This window comes from Argopecten irradians, chromosome 7 (assembly GCF_041381155.1).
Source record: "Argopecten irradians isolate NY chromosome 7, Ai_NY, whole genome shotgun sequence".
Lineage (NCBI taxonomy): Eukaryota > Metazoa > Mollusca > Bivalvia > Pectinida > Pectinidae > Argopecten > Argopecten irradians.
Window position 1 is genome coordinate 46,763,546 of NC_091140.1, and position 23,881 is coordinate 46,787,426.

At 34.3% G+C, this 23,881-nt stretch overlaps 2 protein-coding genes across 2 annotated transcripts; both read right to left on the reverse strand.

Annotated features, from left to right (window-relative positions):
* Nucleotides 1-1,896: 1,896 nt before the first annotated feature.
* On the reverse strand, nt 1,897-3,113 carry LOC138327277 (uncharacterized). Its single transcript, XM_069273254.1, has 2 exons — nt 2,865-3,113; nt 1,897-2,394 (listed from the first exon to the last, which is right to left on the reverse strand). Exons 1-2 carry the CDS (start codon nt 3,111-3,113, stop codon nt 1,897-1,899), a joined length of 747 nt encoding a protein of 248 aa, XP_069129355.1.
* LOC138326714 (uncharacterized) lies at nt 2,678-23,499 on the reverse strand. Its single transcript, XM_069272727.1, has 3 exons — nt 23,416-23,499; nt 22,058-22,186; nt 2,678-4,779 (listed from the first exon to the last, which is right to left on the reverse strand). The coding sequence occupies exon 3, from the start codon at nt 4,768-4,770 to the stop codon at nt 4,348-4,350; it is 423 nt and encodes a 140-aa protein (XP_069128828.1). The 5' UTR covers nt 4,771-4,779; nt 22,058-22,186; nt 23,416-23,499; the 3' UTR covers nt 2,678-4,347.
* Between the last annotated feature and the right edge of the window lie 382 nt (nt 23,500-23,881).

A 23,881-nucleotide genomic window follows, 5' to 3' on the forward strand; every position in this document is an offset into this window, starting at 1 on the left:
CCAGAATCAATCAATTTATTTGATTGATGGCTTGCCATTATGGTCTATTGATGGACCGGCGACCATCTTAATTGGTGGATCACTGATTCCCAGAATCTATCAATTAATTTGTGTTGCAATTTTGATTGAATTTGTTTGATGGCGTGCCATTATGGTCTATTGATGGACCGTGCCGCCATATGTATATATTCATTATAGCTGCGACCATAAATCCAAAATTGAAATTCTTTGTTGTCTGTGCATCTAATGATAACGCCATATCAAAGCTGTACAGTTCATAGTTAAACAATAAGAATTGTATACTTAGTTTCAACTTGGTGAATCGTTGTCTAAGCTGAAGCTCCAATGTCCGCTCCAAACTTCACCCTATGGGCGATCATCCAGGTTTTCCATGGAAAGAATTCACCAATACAATACAGAATCTTCTTAAAATTGTCTATGAAATCGCCAAGTTTAAATTAAATGATGCACAAAGCTGCGGGACAAAATGGCGCTGCTGAAAAAATTTTTCTCGCATAGACTGGCTAAAAGTAACCAGCCAATCAGAGAGCAGCTAGACTGGCTACTGAAGGGGCCCCCAACAGGATATGGAGGCCCCATAAACGGGTACAGGAAAAATAAATAAAATTATAAAAATGTTGTGTCGCAGCATAAAATAAGCTATGCATATAGCTTGCATTTATGCTTGCTCCACATAAGACTCAAAGACAATATGAATTGAATGGCCATCTTATAAAGATGACAATTTATTATAAAGAACCATATTATTATATTCTTCAAAATTTATCATGTGGAAATACAACTTTTGCACAATATATTACAACAGTTTACATCCTGTGGAGGGGATTCCATAGAATTACGCCACACAGCGAGCTAGATGAAAACAAGTTCGCTGCCCCACCAAAAGGAGGGATAGAAGTAGGTAGAAAAACAAATTTCAGTTTATAAAAATTATAAAGCATACATATATATAAACATATATGCGAAGTGGTACCGTGGACTGCAAATACTCCCTAAGAAAAATTCAGCATATATATAAACATATATGCACCGCATGAAAATGAGCATAAAATACATATACATATATGCATACATACACAAACAACACAATTTACTTATATGAATGTAGAAAGCTCAAGCAAGTCAGTCTATATAATTATATTGAATGTCAGTTACATTGTAGTACACAGATTCGAGTCTATGATTTCTTGCAAAGCGATAAGTATTCACAGATAAAATGGAATCCATGGAAACACATAAGCAACGTCTGCTGTGTATGGCAAGTCTTTTGCACTGTTGCGTGTGTCAAATTTTGATCCGTAATTAACAATGTAAAGAGAGACACAGAATCCAATATTCAGTCCAAGAATGTCACACTGAAACTGTGTCCCTATGTTTCTACACGCATATCCTGTTAGCAGTACATAGTAATGGAGACAGGTGCCTTTCAGAAATCATGGAATAAAAATTTCAAATCCAAACAAAATTAAGATAACAATAATTGTTATACTTGATACATCTATAATAATTAAATCATGTTTAATATATAATTCAAACCTTACAAAATATAACCTATCATAGCTGAGACCGGCTCAAGCAGGCCACTGCAAACAGGTTAAGTAATTTAGACATGAAAAAATAAAATAATAGAAAAAAGATACAAACTTTAAACATTAAATGGTGTACGTACATGTAGGGAACCTATCAAAAAGCTAGGACCAGCTCAAGCAGGCCAAGCAGACAGGCAAAGCAAAGCTGAATTTCGACATTAAGTACACAAATAAAAAGAAATCTCAAAAAAATTCACACATTAGCAAAATAGTGAAAATTGCTATGACAAGCATATTGAAAGAAAACCGGCTAGTGCACGTTTATCATAACATGTACCAAAACAGTTTAAGCAACAGTGTTAGCTCTAACATATTTTCTAAATGCTGAAGATTTCCAGCGCCCCATGGCACATATCTTAGCATCTGAATACCCTTGTTCTGCAGCTAAGGAAGCTGCCCCAATTCTAAAGCTATGTCCTTTATAGCGAGAGCTATCAAGTTTACAAAATTTCAAACAAGCATGCAGCTGAGTATCGAACTGGGATCGAGTGACCGGAGAATTATCACTATTGACAAGTAATGGACCTGAACCATTTCCCCTAACTTTAAGGTACTCTTCTAAACTCTGTGATGCAGATATACGAGTAGGACCATGACCAAACATAATTCTATGTCTAGAACAATTGGTATTATGTTTGAAACGTTGAAACGTAACATGAACTTCCTTATGGGATTTATCTCCTTCAACTGCAATATCAGAAAGCTGCAGGTTGTTTTCTGGTGATGCAGCAAGGGTTATCTCACCTATTCTAGCAAAAGCATTAAAGGCAAACAGAAACATAGCCTGAAACATGATCTTACTGAATGTCTCAAATATTTTGCATGAGGAAGAGCATCCCATGGGTAGACAAGTATCAAAATAATAAAAATCTTGGAAAAAAACCAAGAAGGTCTGCTTCATTTATAGGTATAATCCTAAAAGCTGATTTGATATCAGTTTTAGCCATAAATGACCCTGTACCGCATAGTTTTAACTGGGAAATTGCATCTTCAATGCCAGCATATTGAACTGTAGAAAATTCTTCAGAAATACCATCATTAACTGAACTATTGCCATCTCGTCACTATGAAATATCCCTATTAAACGGAATTCCCAGGTGACTTTTTTGGGACAAGACCCAAGGGGGATAATTTTAAGTTAGGCATGGGTATGGATTGATAAGGGCCTTTTATTCTCCCCAATTCAATTTCCTTGGCAAGTTTATGCTGTACAATAGTAGGGTTATCAAGTGCTGATTTTAGATTAGGGCTAACCTGAGAGACTCTTTCACCTTCATATTGTAAGAAAAATCCTTTAGAAAAGCCTTTATCATAGCCATTTAGGTACATTTCTAATTTCCTACAATTGACCGGAGAGTTAGCTATAGAATGGAATTCAAGTGGGGGTGAAATATTGCCTTTACTTTGTGGTAGATGTGGATTGTTTGGGGTCAGAGAATTTGGTTTGTTGGCGATCGAAGCATTTGAACACAGGGTGTTTGCACCCACATTTGGAGCAGACATGGGGGTATTTACAACCCTCGCAGTGGTTTCCCTTGTTGTATTTGTAACAGTGGCATGTTTGGGGACGAAAATTGTTGTTTGGTTTCGACGAGTGAAACCTATTAGTGGAGTTAGATTTCCTATGTGGAGCCATGGCCATACAATATAATTCCTGCTCCAGGGCCTCCCATTCTAAATCAGATGCTGTTTGTTTTAAGCGACAGAAATTGCAATCGTAAGTGTACCAGTTACCTCCACTACGAGCAATATTGCGAATAACATGCTGGTAAGTTGCCAAACCCTCTGTACATTCAGGGTAATTTTGTCTATACACAGATGAAAAAATACTAAAAGTATCTGTCCAACTTTCAATTGTTAAAAACTTATTATTAGAACCTTGAGTCAAACCAACACCACCGCCCTGCTCTAAATGGAGTGTATATTTAGTATCAGAAGGATCATCCAAAATTTGGGACAGTTCCACGAACTCCCCATTTCAAATTTTCTGTCGCAATTTTGGCGAGACTTTTTGATAAAGAGGTCGACAGGACAGTTGTGGTGGTTTGACTGGTGGATATGTCTCAGATCTAGATAAATCTATTGCATCAGAATTTGTATGTATTCAATTCAAGGCACCTGTCTCCCTTATCATGACACTGTCTCTGTTTGTCTGAAGTGGTTCTGTTTCCTGAGCTTCAGAACCTGCAGCAGCAGTTGAGGAAGGAATGACAGGTATAGAGCTAGCTGTACTGTCAGAGTCGGCAGGTGCAGAGCAGACATGGGGGTATTTACAACCCTCGCAGTGGTTTCCCTTGTTGTATTTGTAACAGTGGCATGTTTGGGGACGAAAATTGTTGTTTGGTTTCGACGAGTGAAACCTATTAGTGGAGTTATATTTCCTATGTGGAGCCATGGCCATACAATATAATTCCTGCTCCAGGGCCTCCCATTCTAAATCAGATGCTGTTTGTTTTAAGCGACGGAAATTGCAATCGTAAGTGTACCAGTTACCTCCACTACGAGCAATATTGCGAATAACATGCTGGTAAGTTGCCAAACCCTCTGTACATTCAGGGTAATTTTGTCTATACACAGATGAAAAAATACTAAAAGTATCTGTCCAACTTTCAATTGTTAAAAACTTATTATTAGAACCTTGAGTCAAACCAACACCACCGCCCTGCTCTAAATGGAGTGTATATTTAGTATCAGAAGGATCATCCAAAATTTGGGACAGTTCCACGAACTCCCCATTTCAAATTTTCTGTCGCAATTTTGGCGAGACTTTTTGATAAAGAGGTCGACAGGACAGTTGTGGTGGTTTGACTGGTGGATATGTCTCAGATCTAGATAAATTTATTGCATCAGAATGTGTATGTATTAAATTCAAGGCACCTGTCTCCCTAATCATGACACTGTCTCTGTTTGTCTGAAGTGGTTCTGTTTCCTGAGCTTCAAAACCTGCAGCAGCAGTTGAGGAAGGAATGACAGGTATAGAGCTAGCTGTACTGTCAGAGTCGGCAGGTGCAGTTTTTAGTCTTAGTTCCTGTAAGACAGCAGCAGTAACATCCTTTGTAATTTGCTGAGTCACAGCAGCCAGATTGGATGTAGGGATTTCTTCAACTGATACAGCTGCAGCTGGTGCTTTCCTCTTTCTGGGTATTCTTTTAGAGGCCATGTTTGCTGACTGAAATTAAATGTAAATTAACTTATAAACCAAGTTGTTCTATAGTAATATAATGAGAAAAGAGGTACCTCAACATGAATATATAGCTGGCATAAAATTCAACAGTTGAACTACCAACAAATCTGTCTTGATGACATAAGTATCCTTTGGAAACATTTTTTTTTTAAACAAAATATAACAAACATAGACATGAAAACTTGTGAATATAACAGGGTTATATATATAATTATGTAGTCTAAGGGAGACAACCATAATAAATGAAGTAGACTAATATAAGGGAGGCAACCACGATAAATGAAACAGGCTAAGGGAGACAACTTATAATAATTGAAACAAGCTAGGGGAGACAACCAGACACTCCACATATTTTCAACAGCAATTTGTGTTTTTTTTTTCTTCTTCTTCTTTTTTCGTTATCATAAAAGGACTGAAGCCCATATAAACAGGTTATTCCAATCGACTGATTAATAATTAAGCAACACCGAAATCAAACACACATATAAAGGTTATTAGAGCTAAACGTTTGAAAATCAGATAGGGCTAAAACCCTATACATAGGTTCCCCTAACAGCTTACAACTGAATTTCGATATCACATGGGGCTAAAAACCTATACATAGGTTCCCCTAACAGCTTACAGCTGAATTTTAATATCACATGGGGCTAAAGACCTATACATATAGGTTCCCCTAACAGCTTATAGCTTAATTTTAATATCACATGGGGCTAAAAACCTATAAATAGGTTCCCCTAATAGCTTATAGCTTAATTTAAATATCACATGAAGCTAAAGCTTATAGCTGAATTTCAATATCACATGAGGCTAAAACCTATACATAGGTTCCCCTAACAGCTTACGGCTGAATTTCAATATCACATGGGGCTAAAAACCTATACATAGGTTCCCCTAACAGCTTACAGCTGAATTTTAATATCACATATGCATGGGGCTAAAAACCTATACATAGGTTCCCCTAACAGCTTACAGCTGAATTTTAATATCACACGGGGCTAAAATTCTACACAGGTTCCCCTAACAGCTTACAGCTGAATTTTAATATCACATGTGGCTAAAAACCTATATACATAGGTTCCCCTATCAGCTTATAGCATGTTTTTTTTATTTTCTTTATTTATTTTCTTTATATATATATAAGAAAAAGCAAGGTTTGAATTATACATATGGGAAGAACTAAGAATTCACGTCAATTCAAAACAAACAAACCTAATGTCGAGTACTGGGCAAATGCGTGTTTGAGGGCAAGACGAACACTCCTGTAAAATTTCCTCGTGCCGTCGGTGTTAAGGTGACAATTGTCTGGTAAAAATAACTGTTTAGGACTATCATGCAACCGTCTGTGACCCCAAAACTCAAGACCTTCTTGCTGAGGAACCTGCACCCGTAAAAATGCATTGGCTTCCGTCCGTCGATAAGCGTACACACTCGGGGATATTCCCCGGGGCTTAGGTCGCTTAAAAATGTCGCACACAAAATCCAACACAACTCCAAATCGACGACGGAGCCAATATACAAAATCCAATATATCGCTAGCCACATCAGATGATGAACGACGTTCAGAACATAAGTCATTACCACCTACTTGGAGAATAACAATATGAGGCTGCCAATTGTCTAATCGTGAAGTCAAATCCCGACGTGCCCGTAATTTTGGAATGGTACCTCTTGGGTACCCAAACATCTTTACAACGCACTGTTCTAAATCGAATGAAGGAGAAAGTGTCGGGTCCCTGTGAGTGTCTTGATGCATACGCCTAATAAAACTGTGTCCAATAATATAACAGCGGGGCGGGGATAACGCCATATCAAAGCTGTACAGTTCATAGGTAAACAATAAGAATTGTATACTTAGTTTCAACTTGGCGAATCGTTGTCTAAGCTGAAGCTCCAATGTCCGCTCCAAACTTCACCCTATGGGCGATCATCCAGGTTTTCCATGGAAATAATTCACCAATACAATACAGAATCTTCTTAAAATTGTCTATGAAATCGCCAAGTTTAAATTAAATGATGCACAAAGCTGCGGGACAAAATGGCGCTGCTGAAATTTTTTTTCTCGCATAGACTGGCTAAAAATAACCAGCCAATCAGAGAGCAGCTAGACTGGCTACTGAAGGGGCCCCCAACAGGATATGGAGGCCCCATAAACGGGTACAGGAAAAATAAATGAAATTATTAAAATAGTTGTGTCGCAGCATAAAATAAGCTATGCATATAGCTTGCATATACACATTCTAAACAAGAACACTGCTAGTTATAACATTTATTTACGTAGCTCCTCGCCCAAACTCAATGATGATATGTTTTCCTATGTAGTTTAGTCTATGGACGAGTTCCATTGCAGGCGTGGCCATTTCTACACCTTTATAACTTAAAGACAAAATTTGGGTTCTGCCTTCTACATAATAATTTTTTCTTCCCACGTGAGTGGACCTCCTTACAGCGGTCACCCAACTCATTCTGACAGTCATTACAATACCAGTTTACATAGTCGTCACTGTCACACAAAGAACACGTGTAAGTAACGGGTTCCTGAGTACAACGTATGGATTTTCAGATCAATGTAAAAAGAACTACATCGAATACAAAAATGCTTTAAAAGATTATAATAAATGTAAATCGATTCAAAAACACTCAACAATTATTGATAAGAAAAAAAACGATATAAGAAAATAGAATGTTGACTTAAAAGGCAATACAAACTTCAAGAAGGTAACATGATGGAAACTTTAAGAAAATCTAACCCGAAACATTTTTATAAGTATTTTTCAAAAGGGCCTAGTCAAATACCTCAGTCAAATATAAATATGGAAGATTTTGTGGAACATTTTAAAATGTAAGGAGGGGGTAACGATGGCATTGTTGACCAAGTTCGCTAAGGCGAAAACGTAGAATCCACTGTCTTCGACAAATTGGATAAAACGATTACAGAAGACGAAGTCCATATCGCTATTCGAAATATCAATCAGAATAAAAGCTGTGGGGAAGATGGTATTTTTAATGAACTTTTCTTAGACTTTGAGGACATTCTCATTCCACATATATCAAACCTATTCACAAAAGTATATGACTCTGGATTTTTCCCAGAGATGTGGTCACGTGGTAATATAATACCTATTTACAAAAATGGCGATGTCAGTTAAACATGTAACTATAGAGGTATCACGTTGGTTAGTTGTATGGGTAAACTATTTACATCTATTTTAAAAAGACGACTTTTAAATTGGGATAAAGAAAATAACGTCATTACCGACGCACAATTCGGTTTTAAAGATGGTTGTTCAACAGTGGATGCAATCTTTGTTCTCCAATCATTAATTAATAGAGCTTTAAAAATATATTCGACTGTATTGCTGTTTTGGAGATTATAAAAAAGCTTTCGATTTGATTGACAGAAGTCACCTTTGGAACAAATTAATTAAACAGGGAATACAAGGAAAACTACTAAAAATTATAAAATCGCTGTATGATAATGTCAAATCTTGTGTTAGATACGAAGGTCATATTTCAGATTATTTCCCTAATATAATCGGACTCTTCCAAGGCGAAATATTGTCACCGATTTTGTACAGTCTTTTTGTAAATGATTGTGAAATTAACTTTATAAATGAAAATTGTCCATCAACTGAATTACGCATGATTACTATATTTTTACTAATGAACCCTGATGATTCTGTTTTGTTAGCCGAATCGCCAAGTGCCCTGCAATCATTGTTAGATGCATTGCAGAAGTACAATGATAAATGGAAGCTTACACTTAATATTCAAAAAACGAAAATTATGATTTTTAGAAATGGTGGTCATGTTAGAGAAAATGAGAAATGGTATTACAAAAATAACGAAATCGAAATTGTAAAATGAATTTAATTACCTTGGAATGCTGTTTAATTTCAATGGTAGATTTAATAAAACACAAAAGCATGTAGCCGAAAAGGGAAGGAAGGCTTATTTCAGAATCATGAATAAAATGAAAAATAATTATTTCAATGCAGAGACTTATGCTCAGTTTTTGATACATACGTTACTAGTGTTTTAGGCTATGCTAGTGAAATATGGGGATTTCACAAGGCAAAAGATGTCGAGAGGGTACACTGGAATTTTTGCAAAAATATTTTAATTTCAATGGTAGATTTAATAAAACACAAAAGCATGTAGCCGAAAAGGGAAGGTAGGTAAAAAGGGAAGGTAGGTAAAAAGACTTGTCATGATATGGTGTATTGTGAACTAGGAAGATTATCATTACAAAACTAGGAAGATTATCATTACAAAATAAAAGAAAATTAAATTTTTTGAAATATTGGGTCAAAAACACTGAAAACTGCATTCTGAAAGCCTGTTACGAAAATAGACAGTCTAGCAACGACAATTGCATTGTAAATATAAAATCAGAATTACATCGGTTAGGCTTAGGATACCTCTATAATAGTTATTTAGATGGGAAAACAATATATAAGATAATTGAAAACAAATTTTATCTTATATATTTTCAAGACCTGACAAGTGATATCAGTAATTCCTCTAGGGGCTTTTTATATCAGCATTTAGTAGATAATTTTGATCTACAGTATTATCTTAAGAAACCTATTGAACAACGATATAAGAAGTGTATTTCTAGAATAAGAATGTAATCACATAATCTAAAAATTGAAAGCGGAAGGTATATCAACATTCCGAGAGAAAATAGAACATGTACTTTTTGTAACAAAAACGAAGTGGAAGACGAGTTTCATTTTATATTAAGATATCCATTTTATTCAGATATTCGGAAAATATACATTAAACCATACTACTTGCGTAAATCTAGTGTTTTTAAACTTGTTCAATTATTATCTGTGAATAATGTCAAAGAACTTCATAATCTTGGCAAATATTAAGCGCCGGAAAAATGTTTTATGAAATTGTGAATATTACAATATTGATAGTTAAATTAAATACTATCTTATAGTTTGTAACTTTAATTTGCCATTGCTGTTATAATTGTTTAAGTGAACAGTTCTTTTCACTTTCTATCGTAGTAGACAATTCATTAAGACATGTACATTGATAATCATTAATTAAGAATTAGAAACTTTAGAGAGTATGCCATGATGTTGTATATGGATGAGTGAGAGAGTGTGTGACTGTATATGTATATGAAGGCGTGTAAGGGTGCGCGTGTGTGCGTGCGTGTGTGTGAGGGTACGTGTGTGCGTGCGTACGTCCGTCCGTGTTAAAATGGGTGTGTGTATGTGTGTGTGTGAATGTGCAATGTAGTATTAGTGTATGAGCGTTTACATGTTACACTATTACATAATATGATAACTGATTTGTGTTCTTAGATACCAGTAATAAGTTGTAATGCTTAAACTAATAAAGTAATTGAATTGAAATTGTTATAGTATATGTAAGTGTATATATGTGAAGCCGTTATGTGTACGTGGAATTATCAAAGCAGGTCATTGTATCGAAAAAATCTGACGTGTATAACCAAAATTCCTTAATCACAGGATGAGAGCACGACTTATAGACATTCAGGTTATTTAAGACTAGTGTAAATACAGTAATATTTTACATATCTGTTAATAATTGAAGTAACATATTTAAGCAATAAACTGTTACCAGATTGGACATACAGTTGATATGAAGCCCATCCGGAAGAGAGATAAATAGAATGGCGCCTTAATGGGCGCCATGAATATTTATCTTTCTGACAGATCTGGTAACATTTTTTTTATATTTCCATTACGATCCTATACATATATAGCTATTGAATTTCCCGCTTGCGCAAGTGTTGAGGTCACCAAGTTCAATTAACGGAACAGCCATAACATCAGCTCTTCTGAATATAGTTCAACACAAAACGGTTTAAAATAAGCGAACAAATGAAAATTATGCGATGATGTTTTTCAATATATACTACTTTGTCAACACGATAATACTATTGGAATTCATAGACCGTACAACTATAATACCATTTTTTTTAAAATTATTTGACCGTTATGTATAAGCGTAACTATGCATTGTATGCATTGTCCGTGACGCGGCGGAAACATTAAATATCCATACACTTGACCAGATTGGAGTTCATAACCTGATAGTGCCCATCTGGTTTAACATAGATCAAACGAGGAATTAAAAGTTGAATTGAAATATACAATTGCACACCGATAGTCCGAAAACTGTTCAATGTGTATGGAAATGTCAGGAAACCGATATAATTATTTACAAAAGAAACAGTATAAGACCGTTTGGATTATTTGCAATCCTAACGTTTTTTAACAGTGGACGAAAGTGTTCGGATTATTTGGAGTTAATCCACCTTGTACACGTGTGTGTTTATGCAAAATTTACAACAGCGCTGTAAACATGTTTTAAGTCGTATATCTTGGTAAATTGTAAAAGCTGTCGAACATCAATTATTTTATTTCTAGTACCGGGAAAATTAATTAAATTGTGTCTATACCAATACTTTCATGGTCACTTCATGCTAATATATTGGTTGATCCTTCCACACTTGCGTATTTCCATCCTTTTGCGCATTATCTTAGCACTCTTGTTTCCTAAAAGGCATCTGAACTTGTGATTTGGTTTTCACCAATAGGTAAGATCAACGACAGCTTTTACCAATTATTAATGTTATTATTTGCGTTCAGTAGCCTTGAAAATATAGGTAGATATACAAATATAAGGATTCTACATCAATATAGTGTTCATGATATTAGATTTGAAACATTTCTAGCTGTCAGCAGCAGATTCCGGTTGGAGTCCTGTACTGAAATAGCCTGTATGAAGTCATAGTACTAGTACATAAAGGCGTTTGTAAATTAAATAGTTGTATCACAAAGTGTGTGGTTTTATGCTTTAAGCTACCGGACACTTTTTAATTAATGTTGAAATGTAACTTTAAAATGAGTTTGATTGTTGAGTTCCACAAGTTATAAAAACATCAGTATGGATTAGATAAACACAACTCCTCTACAGACATGTAAGTAAACAGTCAGGACGTGTTATTTTCTATATTGAACCAGAACCCATAAACAGCTAAATACCCATAAGCGTCAGGATTAAGGTAATGCTTTTTACATTGGGAAGGTAATACTTTGAAATGATTTGTTTTGGGGTAATACAGCATGTTCGAGAGCAATTATAGTACTTACTCATATAAGCATCACAGTGATGTTGATTCTTAGTTCCTTAATCCATTTAAAATTAGATTATTTGATCACTTATCCACTTCCTTATTACGTATTCGATTTCTAATTAGTTATTAACATTGAAAATGGTTTATAATGTGTTAAATAGTAGATAGTATGTAAGAATTATTTATTCAATTAACTGATTACTTCGATTTTTTATATGATTTCTTATTCAATCTCTAATTACTGATCAATACAATAAATGGTTTAACTGTATCATTAAGTATTTTGATGATGGAATAGGGAACTAAGAATCACCTTGTTATTTAAATGAGAGAAAACGAAAAGTGACAGTTTTGAAATACGTCATATTATATATATATGTATTTTAATTCCCATCTAAATTTCGTCTTTCTTTTTCTCTTGCTGTTTAACTGGTATCAACCATTTGTAAATTTTTAAATTCTTAAAAAAAAGTATATACTGTGGTTTCATTCAGTTCTCTTTCTCAAAGACAGGAGTTGGTAATTAAACTAATGTTTGGAAAAATAAAGTTTGTTAACTGTACTTATTGTAGGATTGCTGTTAACTGTACTTATTGTAGGATTGCTGTTAACTGTACTTATTGTAGGATTGCTGTTAACTGTACTTATTGTAGGATTGCTGTTAACTGTACTTATTGTAGGATTGCTGTTAACTGTACTTATTGTAGGATTGCTGTTAACTGTACTTATTGTAGGATTGCTGTACTTATTGTAGGATTGCTGTTAACTGTACTTATTGTAGGATTGCTGTTAACTGTACTTATTGTAGGATTGCTGTTAACTGTACTTATTGTAGGATTGCTGTTAACTGTACTTATTGTAGGATTGCTGTTAACTGTACTTATTGTAGGATTGCTGTTAACTGTACTTATTGTAGGATTGCTGTTAACTGTACTTATTGTAGGATTGCTGTTAACAAGCAAATTGAGAACAAGCAAATTCGTGGAATTTCCCCGCTTTCAGGACATATTTTAGGTAAACATTATTGAGGTTAGGTTAACCTTGGTTGAAACATGAAAAAATAAACTGAAGTCTTTATCGGAAGTAAGACATTTAATTTTGTTACCCAGTTTGAAGAAAATCGGTTTACATTCGTTACACTTATTGCACGGAAATGGCAGAAAATGACATTTTTAGTAATTCAAACTCCGCTAAATAAGGTCCATCGACAGTCGCGATCAAACTTGGTTGAGCCCTTAAGGTATTTAATCTTGTCGGCAAGTTTGAAGAAAATCGGTTTATATTTGTTACACTTATTGCACGGAAGTGGTAGAAAATGACGTTTTTAGTAATTCAAAGGGCCATAACTCCGCCAAATTAGGGCCATCGACAGTCGCGATAGAACTTGGCCGAGCCCTTAAGGCATTTAACCTATTCACCAAGTTTGAAGCAAATCGGTTTATATTTGTTACAGGTATTGCACGGAAACGAAGTGTTACAGACAGACGGACGGACGGACAAACCCAAATTAACACCCCCCCCCCCCCCCGTTTCGGAGAAAGCGGGGGATAATAAAGTAAATTTAACTGGTATACAGTAGTAACTGTGTCTCAAACCATCTTATAAAATGCGGTTTGGTATATTGCAATAATATACTGGAAGTTACAATTCTAGAATATTTAAAAAGTCCATGCATGCATCACCTAAACAAAGAACTAGCGTAATAGCCCTTGCTTTTCAGGATAGCAATTAATGAGAAATTATGCGTGCTAGGGAAATTATTTGTTCTAGAAATATGTTTCGAAGATAATTTGCGTTAAAAAACGGTTTCTTTTCATCGCGGGCCTTAACGGTCGTCTGACTTTTGACACAATACAACACCTCAAAGAATATAGTAGTGGCAAACAATTAAGGTAATACAAAAGAACTCTTTTATTAGAAGAAGTTCAGGTTCTGTTGTATTTGATGAATTAGACCATGATTGAAGGTCCCTTGATCTCCACAATGCTACAAATCCAATATCCAGACCCTAAGTCTAGGCCTCATGGTTATTTACAAGAAGTCGTTTAAGAATTTATCGTTTTTGTCCCCTGTGACTTTGAATGAAAGTCAAGGTCATTCATTTGAACAAACTTGTAGGCACTTCATCCAAGCATGATACAGAACTAATATGAGTACCCTGAACCTTTTGGTTCTTGAGAAGAGGTTGTTTAAAGATTTTAGCCTATTTGACCCATGTGCCCTTGAATGCAGGTCAAGGTCATTCATTTGGAAAAACTTGGAAGTCATTCATTCCAGCATGTCCACAGGCCAAATATCATGTCTCTAGGTCACTCAATTATTCATAAGAAGTTATTGAAAGATTTTAACCTAAAGTGGAACTCGGTTAATACGAACTCGAAGGGACCGGGATAAAATTTCGAGTTATCAGAGTGTTGGAATTAAGCGAGTGTTCATGTCTACTAACTATCTCTTTACTTGGTATATATAGACTAGTTCTATGTCGGAAAACGCTCTGAAAAAGAGAGTTGTCAAAATCGCCAATGGTAATTGCAAAATTATAACCAGAAAACCTAGATATATATTTTGAAATGCTGTTCTACGGCAGATTTATGAGAAATAAATCGCCATTTTCGGCGGTTTCGTTGTCCAAAAAATATCAGTACCCTAGGCCTTTCGGTTATTGAGAAGAAGTAGTTTGATTGAAAAGTTTACGCACGGCGAGTCAGATGACCTAAAAATGCCAGTTTCATTGTAAGTGTAGACCAATGAAGTTCACGATGTATTAGTTTAGCAGTTCAGATACATGGCACAAATACGTACATTTGACTCCTAGAGTATTCTATTCGTAAGATGTACATAATCTCTAGGCAGTTTATAATATTTATCGGAGGTAATTATAACTGGCGATTATATGAAAATTCAACGTCTTTTAATAAAGGTTTTAACATCTGGTATAACACGTCATCAAAATGTGTGTTTCAATAACCAATGACTGAATCAAACGGTCAAAATAAAAACTATCACTGTAGGACTTATATAGCAAAAACAAATTGATTTTAAATAGGTTTAAAAAAAATTATACTCGACTCTATAAAATTGAATATTAATAAAAATCAAAGTACTGAAAGTACTAAATGGCTCGGTCTCGATGATTGGAGGAATATATTTCTAAAGTCAACACTTTTTTGGACAATAAGAAATAAATTTTGCTAGTGTTCCTTCCAGTTTGGACTTTTGAGGATTTCTTGGACACCAAGGTGTTAATTAAGAAACGCATACTAAACTCTTGGGAGCCCATTCTAATACTTCCTATGATGTTGTATGCCAAATGATTTTATAGCATTTTTAACCTTTTCCTTGTTAATTTGATGTCAATTAAAATATCTATTTTGAATTGCTATTCTCATCAAGTTCCTTGGACCACAGTATCAGTAATATTCATACCTTATTAACTGCCGTAAGATGGAAGATTACGCCACCTTGCCCATTTATCCTAAACTTTGTTAGAGTTGTCTTGGAAGATTACGCCACCTTGCCCATTTATCCTAAACTTTGTTAGAGTTGTCTTTCTTCAATTGTGAATTTTCCCGTACATGTGGCATAACGCAGCCGTGATAAACAAATCTCCATTTCGTCCTGAAATGTATTTGCTCCCGAACTCATATGATTCAAAGTACAAAAATCATTATTGTAACAATTTTGATGTTTCAGGTAAAATCATCTGTTGCGGGATAATTGTCACTAGTAGGGACTAAACGCGTGGGGCCAAGCGAAGCATTTTCGGGACGAAACGTCTTCATGCATTGTAAACAACATTTCTGGACGAAAAGTCTAGATACATTGTAAACAATTCAAATGAAAATTTTCCAACCAAAGATCATTTGGATAGTGTATATGGTAAGGATATGAAAGCAGTAATGTAATTTTCCTATTTCAACATTACAGATACGCTTATTTCAGTAACTTTCATATTCAAAATTTGCTATTTAAAATTCCCGGTAAAATCAAAGTTGTAAGAATACACTGCCGTTAGGAGCGCTAGTATCTGCGAGCTAGTTCTTAGCCAATCATATTGAGGAAATTGACTGAAAGAGAATTTTGCAACCATGATCACAAAGGCGAGGTGATTACCTCGCCAAAAATCAGATTAAATATACAAATTAAAACAAACAAACAATGCATTACGAAGAAAGACATACTCACCTGATAAGCATTAGGATCGTCATTATTGCATATTCATAAATGTCACAAAACGATGAATGTCCTACACATATCCATTTTTTTCGACTGGATATACTTCTCAATGACACCTGTAAATATCTTGACTATCAGTACCTGACTTAGTTTATTATCTGTTTGTATGGTAGCATTGTCATATAACAGTGTTGTATATGTTTCTTGAATTAGTACTGTGTCAATACGCTATGAGCTATATCAGTAATACACTAGTACATATATGTATATGCGTTAAAGAATATTTGGAAGCCCAACAACTAGCCAGAGAAATAGTGTTATTGTAATGGATAACAATGAATGATACATTACCCGTGCTTAGGAAATGATGTTGTTCTAAAATCTGTTTCGAAGATAATTTGCGGTTACCATCGGTTCTTTCCATTAACGTATGCACACAAACTCCAGTTTCATTGCAAATTACAAGTAATGGTATGACGGTTCAGATACAAACACGTCACAAATAAGTACATTTGATTTCTTGCGCTTTCTGCTAGTAAACTCGACATAATCTTGTGACGATTTTATAACAAGGTGTAACACGCAATCACATCAAAACTCGACAGAAGACGACGTCTTCTTTGTAAAAGGTTAGACACTCGTATACGACGTCACCAAAATGTTTTGTTTCGATAATTAGAGTATCATATGCTATCAATCAACATTTTGATATTTTAAATGTTTCGCAAATCATATCTTAATCACTATTGTCACAGACCTTAAAGGATTTGTGCCACGAATTTTAAGATATTGTAGAAAGCAACGGAAGTTTTAGCGCGCATCGAAATTAAACGAATGGTCCATCAACGGGCAGTCCCGCTCAAGCCGGTGTCAAGATATCGACTGTCAAAGTTGACTGCCCTCGATAACCGAGATCGTTAATTAGCTTATAGCGGTCATGCGGTACTGAGTCGAGCCCCTCGCTGTGCATAGGCCTAACGATATCGTTACACACAACTTCTCTGTCTCTCACAATTATGGGCGGTCGTTTCAGGATAAAATACCAAAACTACTTAAGTTTATAATTTAAACAACTTAAGTAGGTTTTATGGTCACTTAGGTATCTATTTTCGCACTTAAGTACCTAACATTAGGTACTTAAGTGCTAAAAACGGCACATAATATCAATTATGTACATAATGATAATTTCTTCGTACTTAAGTGTTACAAGTAGGCACTTAAGTAAAAATACACATAATGATATACTTGTTCAAACTTCATTATGTGTTTGTCTTGATCCATTATGTTCCCGTTCGACATAATAACATATTGCAATCACTTAAGTAAGATAAAACCCTTCGTCCTCTTCTTTAATATGGAATTTCCCGGATCTCTGTTAGCGCCTGCGCATCACTTCCGTTAATTTGCGCCTGCGCTAACACCTCCGGATGTTTTGAAATATTGAAAAAATGGCGGCAGAACGAGAAGATGTGTTGCAAGCGATTTCGCGGAATGTTGTGACGGTTTCGAGGCAGCTTACACAGGAAAATCCCAATAGACTACAGCTTCATGACCTTTTGCAAGGATCGCTTACCAACTTAAGACGAATTTCTGCATTTTTATCCCAGGATCGCGTCGCAAATATCGAACGTTCTTTAAACGATCTACAAAAGCTTGTGAATAGCCCTCCTTCGCACAATGACATTCGCTTGGAGCATGGTACTGAACCAACCACCGACAATCAGATAATTGCAGACGAAGGTACATTTTTCTAAAAAGATATACTTCTAATTTGTAAAGAACAATATGTATTTAAGTTTTGGTGTCATACATCTCCCTGCCTCTTTAGTATCGCCTTACAGATTTCCACCGTGTACGATTCTATTAATAATAACTACAGAGACACCTATAAATCTCGGATATTTACCTATTATTGATACAAATTATTTAATAAAGAAACGTGCCATTGCTTCATACCAAACAACGTATAATCAGAGATTTGAATAGTAATTGGGATAAGTAACTAGGGCTGTTCTCGCGATATAACGTACCCTCCTATTGTTATCGTAAACGGATGAACGGTTACCGCGAGACCAAGCCGTGCGTCTGCGCACTATGGAGGCGAGTAATCATAGTGTTAGCCCATGAAGCTGTGTACGGCATATTTCACTATATACAAACCAATAAACATCGAAAAGTATCTCATAGCTTTTTTACTGTAGCATTAGAGACGCTCATCTCATGCATGTATATACATTTCTGTGTTGTTTTTTTATGAAAAATTGTAAAATTAAAACCTATGCATTGAAAGTAATGATCAAAATGTTGGTAAATTTTGGTGATTAATGACATATTATAAAAGCTTTTCTTGATTTGTTAGAATGAAAAATACGACACATATAAATTTAATGAGTTAAACCCTGGAAATTCAATTCGGCTTTAGTAAAAAAAATGCTTGGTAAAGCAATATATTTAAATAAATTATATTCAAATCTCTGGTAAAGCGGAATATTTACATTTCACTTAGAATTGACTTTTATTTCAATATGGTTCTATGCATTATAAATAAAGCTGTTTGAGAAAATTAAGATTAGAAAAATATTATCTAATTTACAAACTTACTGTATAGCCTTCGAGACTCAAACACAGGTAAATGGACCCCCGTTGAGTTAAGTGAGGCGATGACCTGGGGCGGTGGCCAGGTGTTCTGGCCGACGGTTCACCTGATGACATTATGACACCTGTGCTTATAGCAGTTGCAAATCACTTTCTGTTAATTAGATATCAGATTATGCTATCTATCACAGCTCGATCGGCACTGTATCTCTTCGCCATGATATATTGGGTACCTTCGATAATTTGTTAACACTTGAACTTGAGCTTTAAAAGTTTCCATATGTATATATATATATACAAACTCAATCAATAGAAAATTAATATTTGAAAACTAAATGGAAATCAGTCAATTATTGAAATCAGAGTACTTTGTTCAAATTGTGCTATCTTTCACGACCCTATCTGAACCGTATGGTCGTCATTATTAATTTAGGGTAAATTCGATGATTTGTGTAAAGTTTTACCACCAAAAATTCAAAAGGTTCAATATGTTCAAATTCAATCAATCTAATATTTTATCATGTAAAATTTACCAAGCAACAAATATTTGAAAATTTTAATGGAAATCAGTCAATTATTGAATTCAGAGTATGTGGGTTTAATTGTGTTATCATTCACGACCCTATCGGAACAGTATCGTCGCCATTATAAATTTAGGGTAGCTTCGATGATTTGTGTACAGTTTTACCTCCGAAAATTCAAAAGGTTCAATATGTTTAAATAAGATCAATTTAATATATTAACATTTAAAATTTACCAAGCAACAAATATTTGAAAACTAAATGGAAAGCGGTCAATTATTGAAATCAGATTATGTGGGTTTTATTGTAATCATGCCGAGATGAGGACATTCACAATTAACATTACGTTTATCTAGTGTAACACCTCTACAATTATGAAAATGTGATGGATTATTCAAATAAATTACATTTTCAATAAAGAGCAAACTTTAAGCTATTTGGTTTTATTCTGTTCATCTCCTGAATTATAGCCTAGATAGCTTCATCGGACGAAGCGTAGTTTCAATATGGCGTCGTTAGACTGTACTCGACTGTAATTTAGACACGCGATGCACTCTGGGATAGCTTCCGCTGCGGGCGTCGTTAAGTAAGGCTATGAGCTACCTTCTTATCCCTACTATTTAAATCTCTGGTATAGTTAGGTAAAACCTATTTACATTACAACATGTACCGGGCTAGTGTACTAAGCTGCCTAATATTCCAACTTACCGGCAACTGAATGCACAAATTCCTCGCTGTAAAGTTACTAGTATAACATTTAACTTTAAACAATGGCATCGTGTGAATAATGTTATATCTTAAGATAATGCCGGTTTCTCCTGTGAATCTTATGACCTTGCAAAACTAAGACTTTGAAGTATAATCGAATTTTGACTAGGATTATAACATCATTTTATCACATAATAATTCAATTTTGCTTGTTACGAGCATTTTCATTGGCTTAAAAATTTACTTTATCAGCCCATAAAGGAAAAAATGGCGTCGCCGTTTGTAACGTCGCTTCTGATTGGCTGAGATGACGGCGTAATAATTTCATAGACAAAAAAGTCCCAAAATGAATTTTAAATGTTGAAGAGATTATCTTTAGTAAATTGAATTATAAGGATTAACTTGAATAGATTTTTTATGTCATGGAGATATAACACTAAATTCTGAGTGTACTCTCATCATAAACCGCTTCTTAAGTTAATCCTTAAATGTTTAAAAAATATGTTTTTACACAATTATACTACTTACGTATAATTTCATTGATTTTCCAAAAGTTTATCGGATAGTCGTTTATCTTCCTCACGTATTGGAGGTGTTTTCATTATTGAGACTCTAGTAATACAATCATGTAACCATTGTATTAGATCGCACAGTCTGTCTGCCAATAAAAGGGTTCTTTTCTTTTCTTGACTGAAAAAAAAAACCATAATAAAGATAGATGAAAATATATGTGATTATAAAATAAAGCTTACTTGTGCAAATAACTACCAATCAAAATATTTTATCTTCTTTTCTTCACCTCTAAATTAAACTATAATGTTGACAAATTCTACGAAATGCTGCTAACAAATTTAATCTTATCATAGAAATTCTTAATCGTAATAATCGTAAAGCAATGCTTACCATTGCTTAATTTACTATCGGTACGTGTATTTTATCATAAAATCACACTTAAGTAAAGTTCACATTGATAGAGATATATCCCAAGTCAAAGCAGCTATTTAAGCAAGACATCATCTTCTGATGGAATCTATTTTAATATCAGAACTTTTTAAGCTTATTAAAAAATGTACAAGCTAGACCAGGGAAACAGTTTATCAACGACAACAAGATGTTTCACAAAATTGAACAGCCCATTTTACGATGATCAATTGACGTTACTATATCAATATTGGTGACATCACAATGGTCAGTATACGTCCCGTTGGTTTGATTTTTTTAGGTTATTCTATATCAGGATTTTGGCATGTGAATGTAAATAAATGCAAACGATGTTTGACGCATTTGCCTGTTCATTTCCTGATACTTGAATAACTTGTTTGTGTTTTCCTGCTATCTCCGGGACAGATACGGTTTCACCATTATTCATATCCTTTAAAAGAAAGAGAGAGATGTATGAACATTTATGAATTTTTTTTGGGATGAAATGTGGTGCGATAAATTACTTGACCACATGGATACAGTTCTGAACTTTATTAATCAACAGTGAATCCAAAGTACAAACAGTTAAGAAAACAGTACATGTATCAATCCTCGCCACGCTTTTTCACACAATGTTCACACATCTATTTACAAGTTTATCCTCACAAAGTTACGACACTTCCACAAACTGCTAAAATTACAGAAAAACTCTTTTTATGTTAAGCATGCACCTCTATATAAATAGCTTCAATAATTATTAAAATTCATTAACTCCCAAATTGTTCTATTGACCAATCCTAACATTTTACCTTAAGCACGTGCTCAACATATGTGCCTAATATACCTGACCAAAAACATGTACACATCTCTGCCTAGATGACCACTACGTGTAAACAACTGACTTCCAGTGTCTCCGAAAACTATATCGTTTAAATGGCAAGGTGTGCTATCTACGAACCAAAGCAAGATGCGTAAACCTATACCAGATTACTATTACTCAAAGGCCTCCGTACTTGAGTAGAACAGATTGACTTGACTATAACTATGTTCCATAAATACTAAATAAAACATCTATCTTTTCAAAACATATTAACTTTCTAATAAAACAAACTTTATTCTCAAAATCACTACAGATGAAATAAAAAGCCCAATGATTTTAGTTTCTTATCAATGTTATGTTAGTTATACACGGTCATATGGTCATGATTTTTTGACGTACCTTTTTTACATAACATGTGGCAATTATAGAGTCTTTAAGTCTTGAATAATTCTTCTTGTTTTTATCTATGTTACCCTTGAAATGTTGTTCTAGTTTTCCAAATGCCGTTTCGACTTGCGCTTCATCACTCTGTGAACATAAAAAAGAATATAATATAATTTATATTTGTTCTCTTTTATTTTATTTTTTTTTTATTCTGTCAGTTCAAACTCTAAATGTATCCGAATCCCTTTTTCAAAAATATTAAGATAAATATACCAAAACAATTGAACAATTTTAACCGATTATTTTTTTTCCCAATCCATTTTGGTATTCAACAGTACTACAAACCAAAGTTAAAGTGAATAGTCGGGCAAAGAAAACCAGTCTAAATGCGTTCATTGGCCTTCCAAAAGTTCTCACATATTAATACAACGGTCAAGTTCTGCTTACGTTTCCCAGTTCTGACCATTAAAATAAAGAAAAGTTGAAAGCATTGAAAGCGAGGCTGCGTGGAAATGTAACCACGGACATAGTCAGCCGGGAGGACGTTTTAGGATTCCTATACTTTAAATTAATTTCTACGTACGCAGACAGATTTTGACGAGAAAGTTTATTTTTCTATTCCATAAGAAATTATACTGGATATATTCACACCATTTTTACCGACTTTAGCCATCCTTGTCCGACTGTTCACTTTAAGAAGACAATATAGCTTAATATGACAATAAAACCTCGTTTTCAAATATAATGGTTTGTATATCACATAGTATCTATCTCTATTCCTAAAGTGTTTGCTAAGATAAAATTGCTTACATAGTTTCAATGATTGAATACAATACATGAGTTATATAAAGTCTTGATGCATAGACAAATTATTTTTTATTATTATTTTAAGTTACGCAACAGATAAATATTGTAAATATTTCAAAGAATTACATGTAATTAAATGTCCCTTGCATAGACATACAATGACAAAATTAAGTCACAACTAAATAAGCGTTGACTCATTTCGTGTTTTTGTGACTAAAATTAAATATTAAAAAGCAATCGAACGTAATGTTTCAATTTGGACAAGAGATGAATCTGAAATCCGTTTTTACAATTACACTTTGGCATTATTATTATCTTGTCTTTTATCTGCCTCTCAAAGAATGCTTTGAGAGGCAGATAAATGACAAGATCTGTAACACTGCCAATGCAGGTCTTCCCATACTGCAAAATCATCTCTCGTTTGGGTTAGTATTGGGTTTTTTTTAAGCAAAATTACGTCATTTTCTCTTCATAACACATGACGTCATTCTCATAAAACATGACGTAACAACAATTATCTTTCTGTAAGCACAGACTGTGTTAAAAGTTTCAAATGATACACTTACCGTTAAAACACAATCTTTGAGATCATTCCAATATTTTTTTAGCGTCTGTACGTAATAGCATATTTGGTGGTTGTTTAAGATGTTTTTCAAGTTCTGTCACTTCCATTGGAAGACTATAAGAAAATATGATAAACAATAAAATAAAATAATATATCAAATTAGGAGTTGAATACATCTACTTGTAAAAGATATTCAATGATTGAAATGTGATAATTAGGGTTCATATTTCGTGAAGCAAGTTTCAAGTTTTATTTACTTTGAGTCTACTGACTTATCAGTTGTATATACATACATACATAAATACATGGCATTCAAATGGATCATATAATGCATACATGTATTGTACAAAGATACTGGTAGACAGTACTGCATTCAAGAGAGTATAACTAATTGATAAATAAAGATCTTTTTGCGTTTGCAGCTTTAAGGAATTTTGCTAAGATCTGTAATTCTTTCACATCTGTTA

What these genes read in the sequence shown, in the direction of transcription:
- LOC138326714 (XM_069272727.1), bottom strand. Translation starts at nt 4,770, where the DNA reads ATGGCCTCTAAAAGAATACCCAGAAAGAGGAAAGCACCAGCTGCAGCT.
- LOC138327277 (XM_069273254.1), bottom strand. Translation starts at nt 3,113, where the DNA reads ATGTCTGCTCCAAATGTGGGTGCAAACACCCTGTGTTCAAATGCTTCG. An exon ending in AAGGTGAAAGAGTCTCTCAG is followed by an intron (nt 2,395 to 2,864) that starts GTTAGCCCTAAT and finishes ATCATGTTTCAG; the next exon opens with GCTATGTTTCTGTTTGCCTT.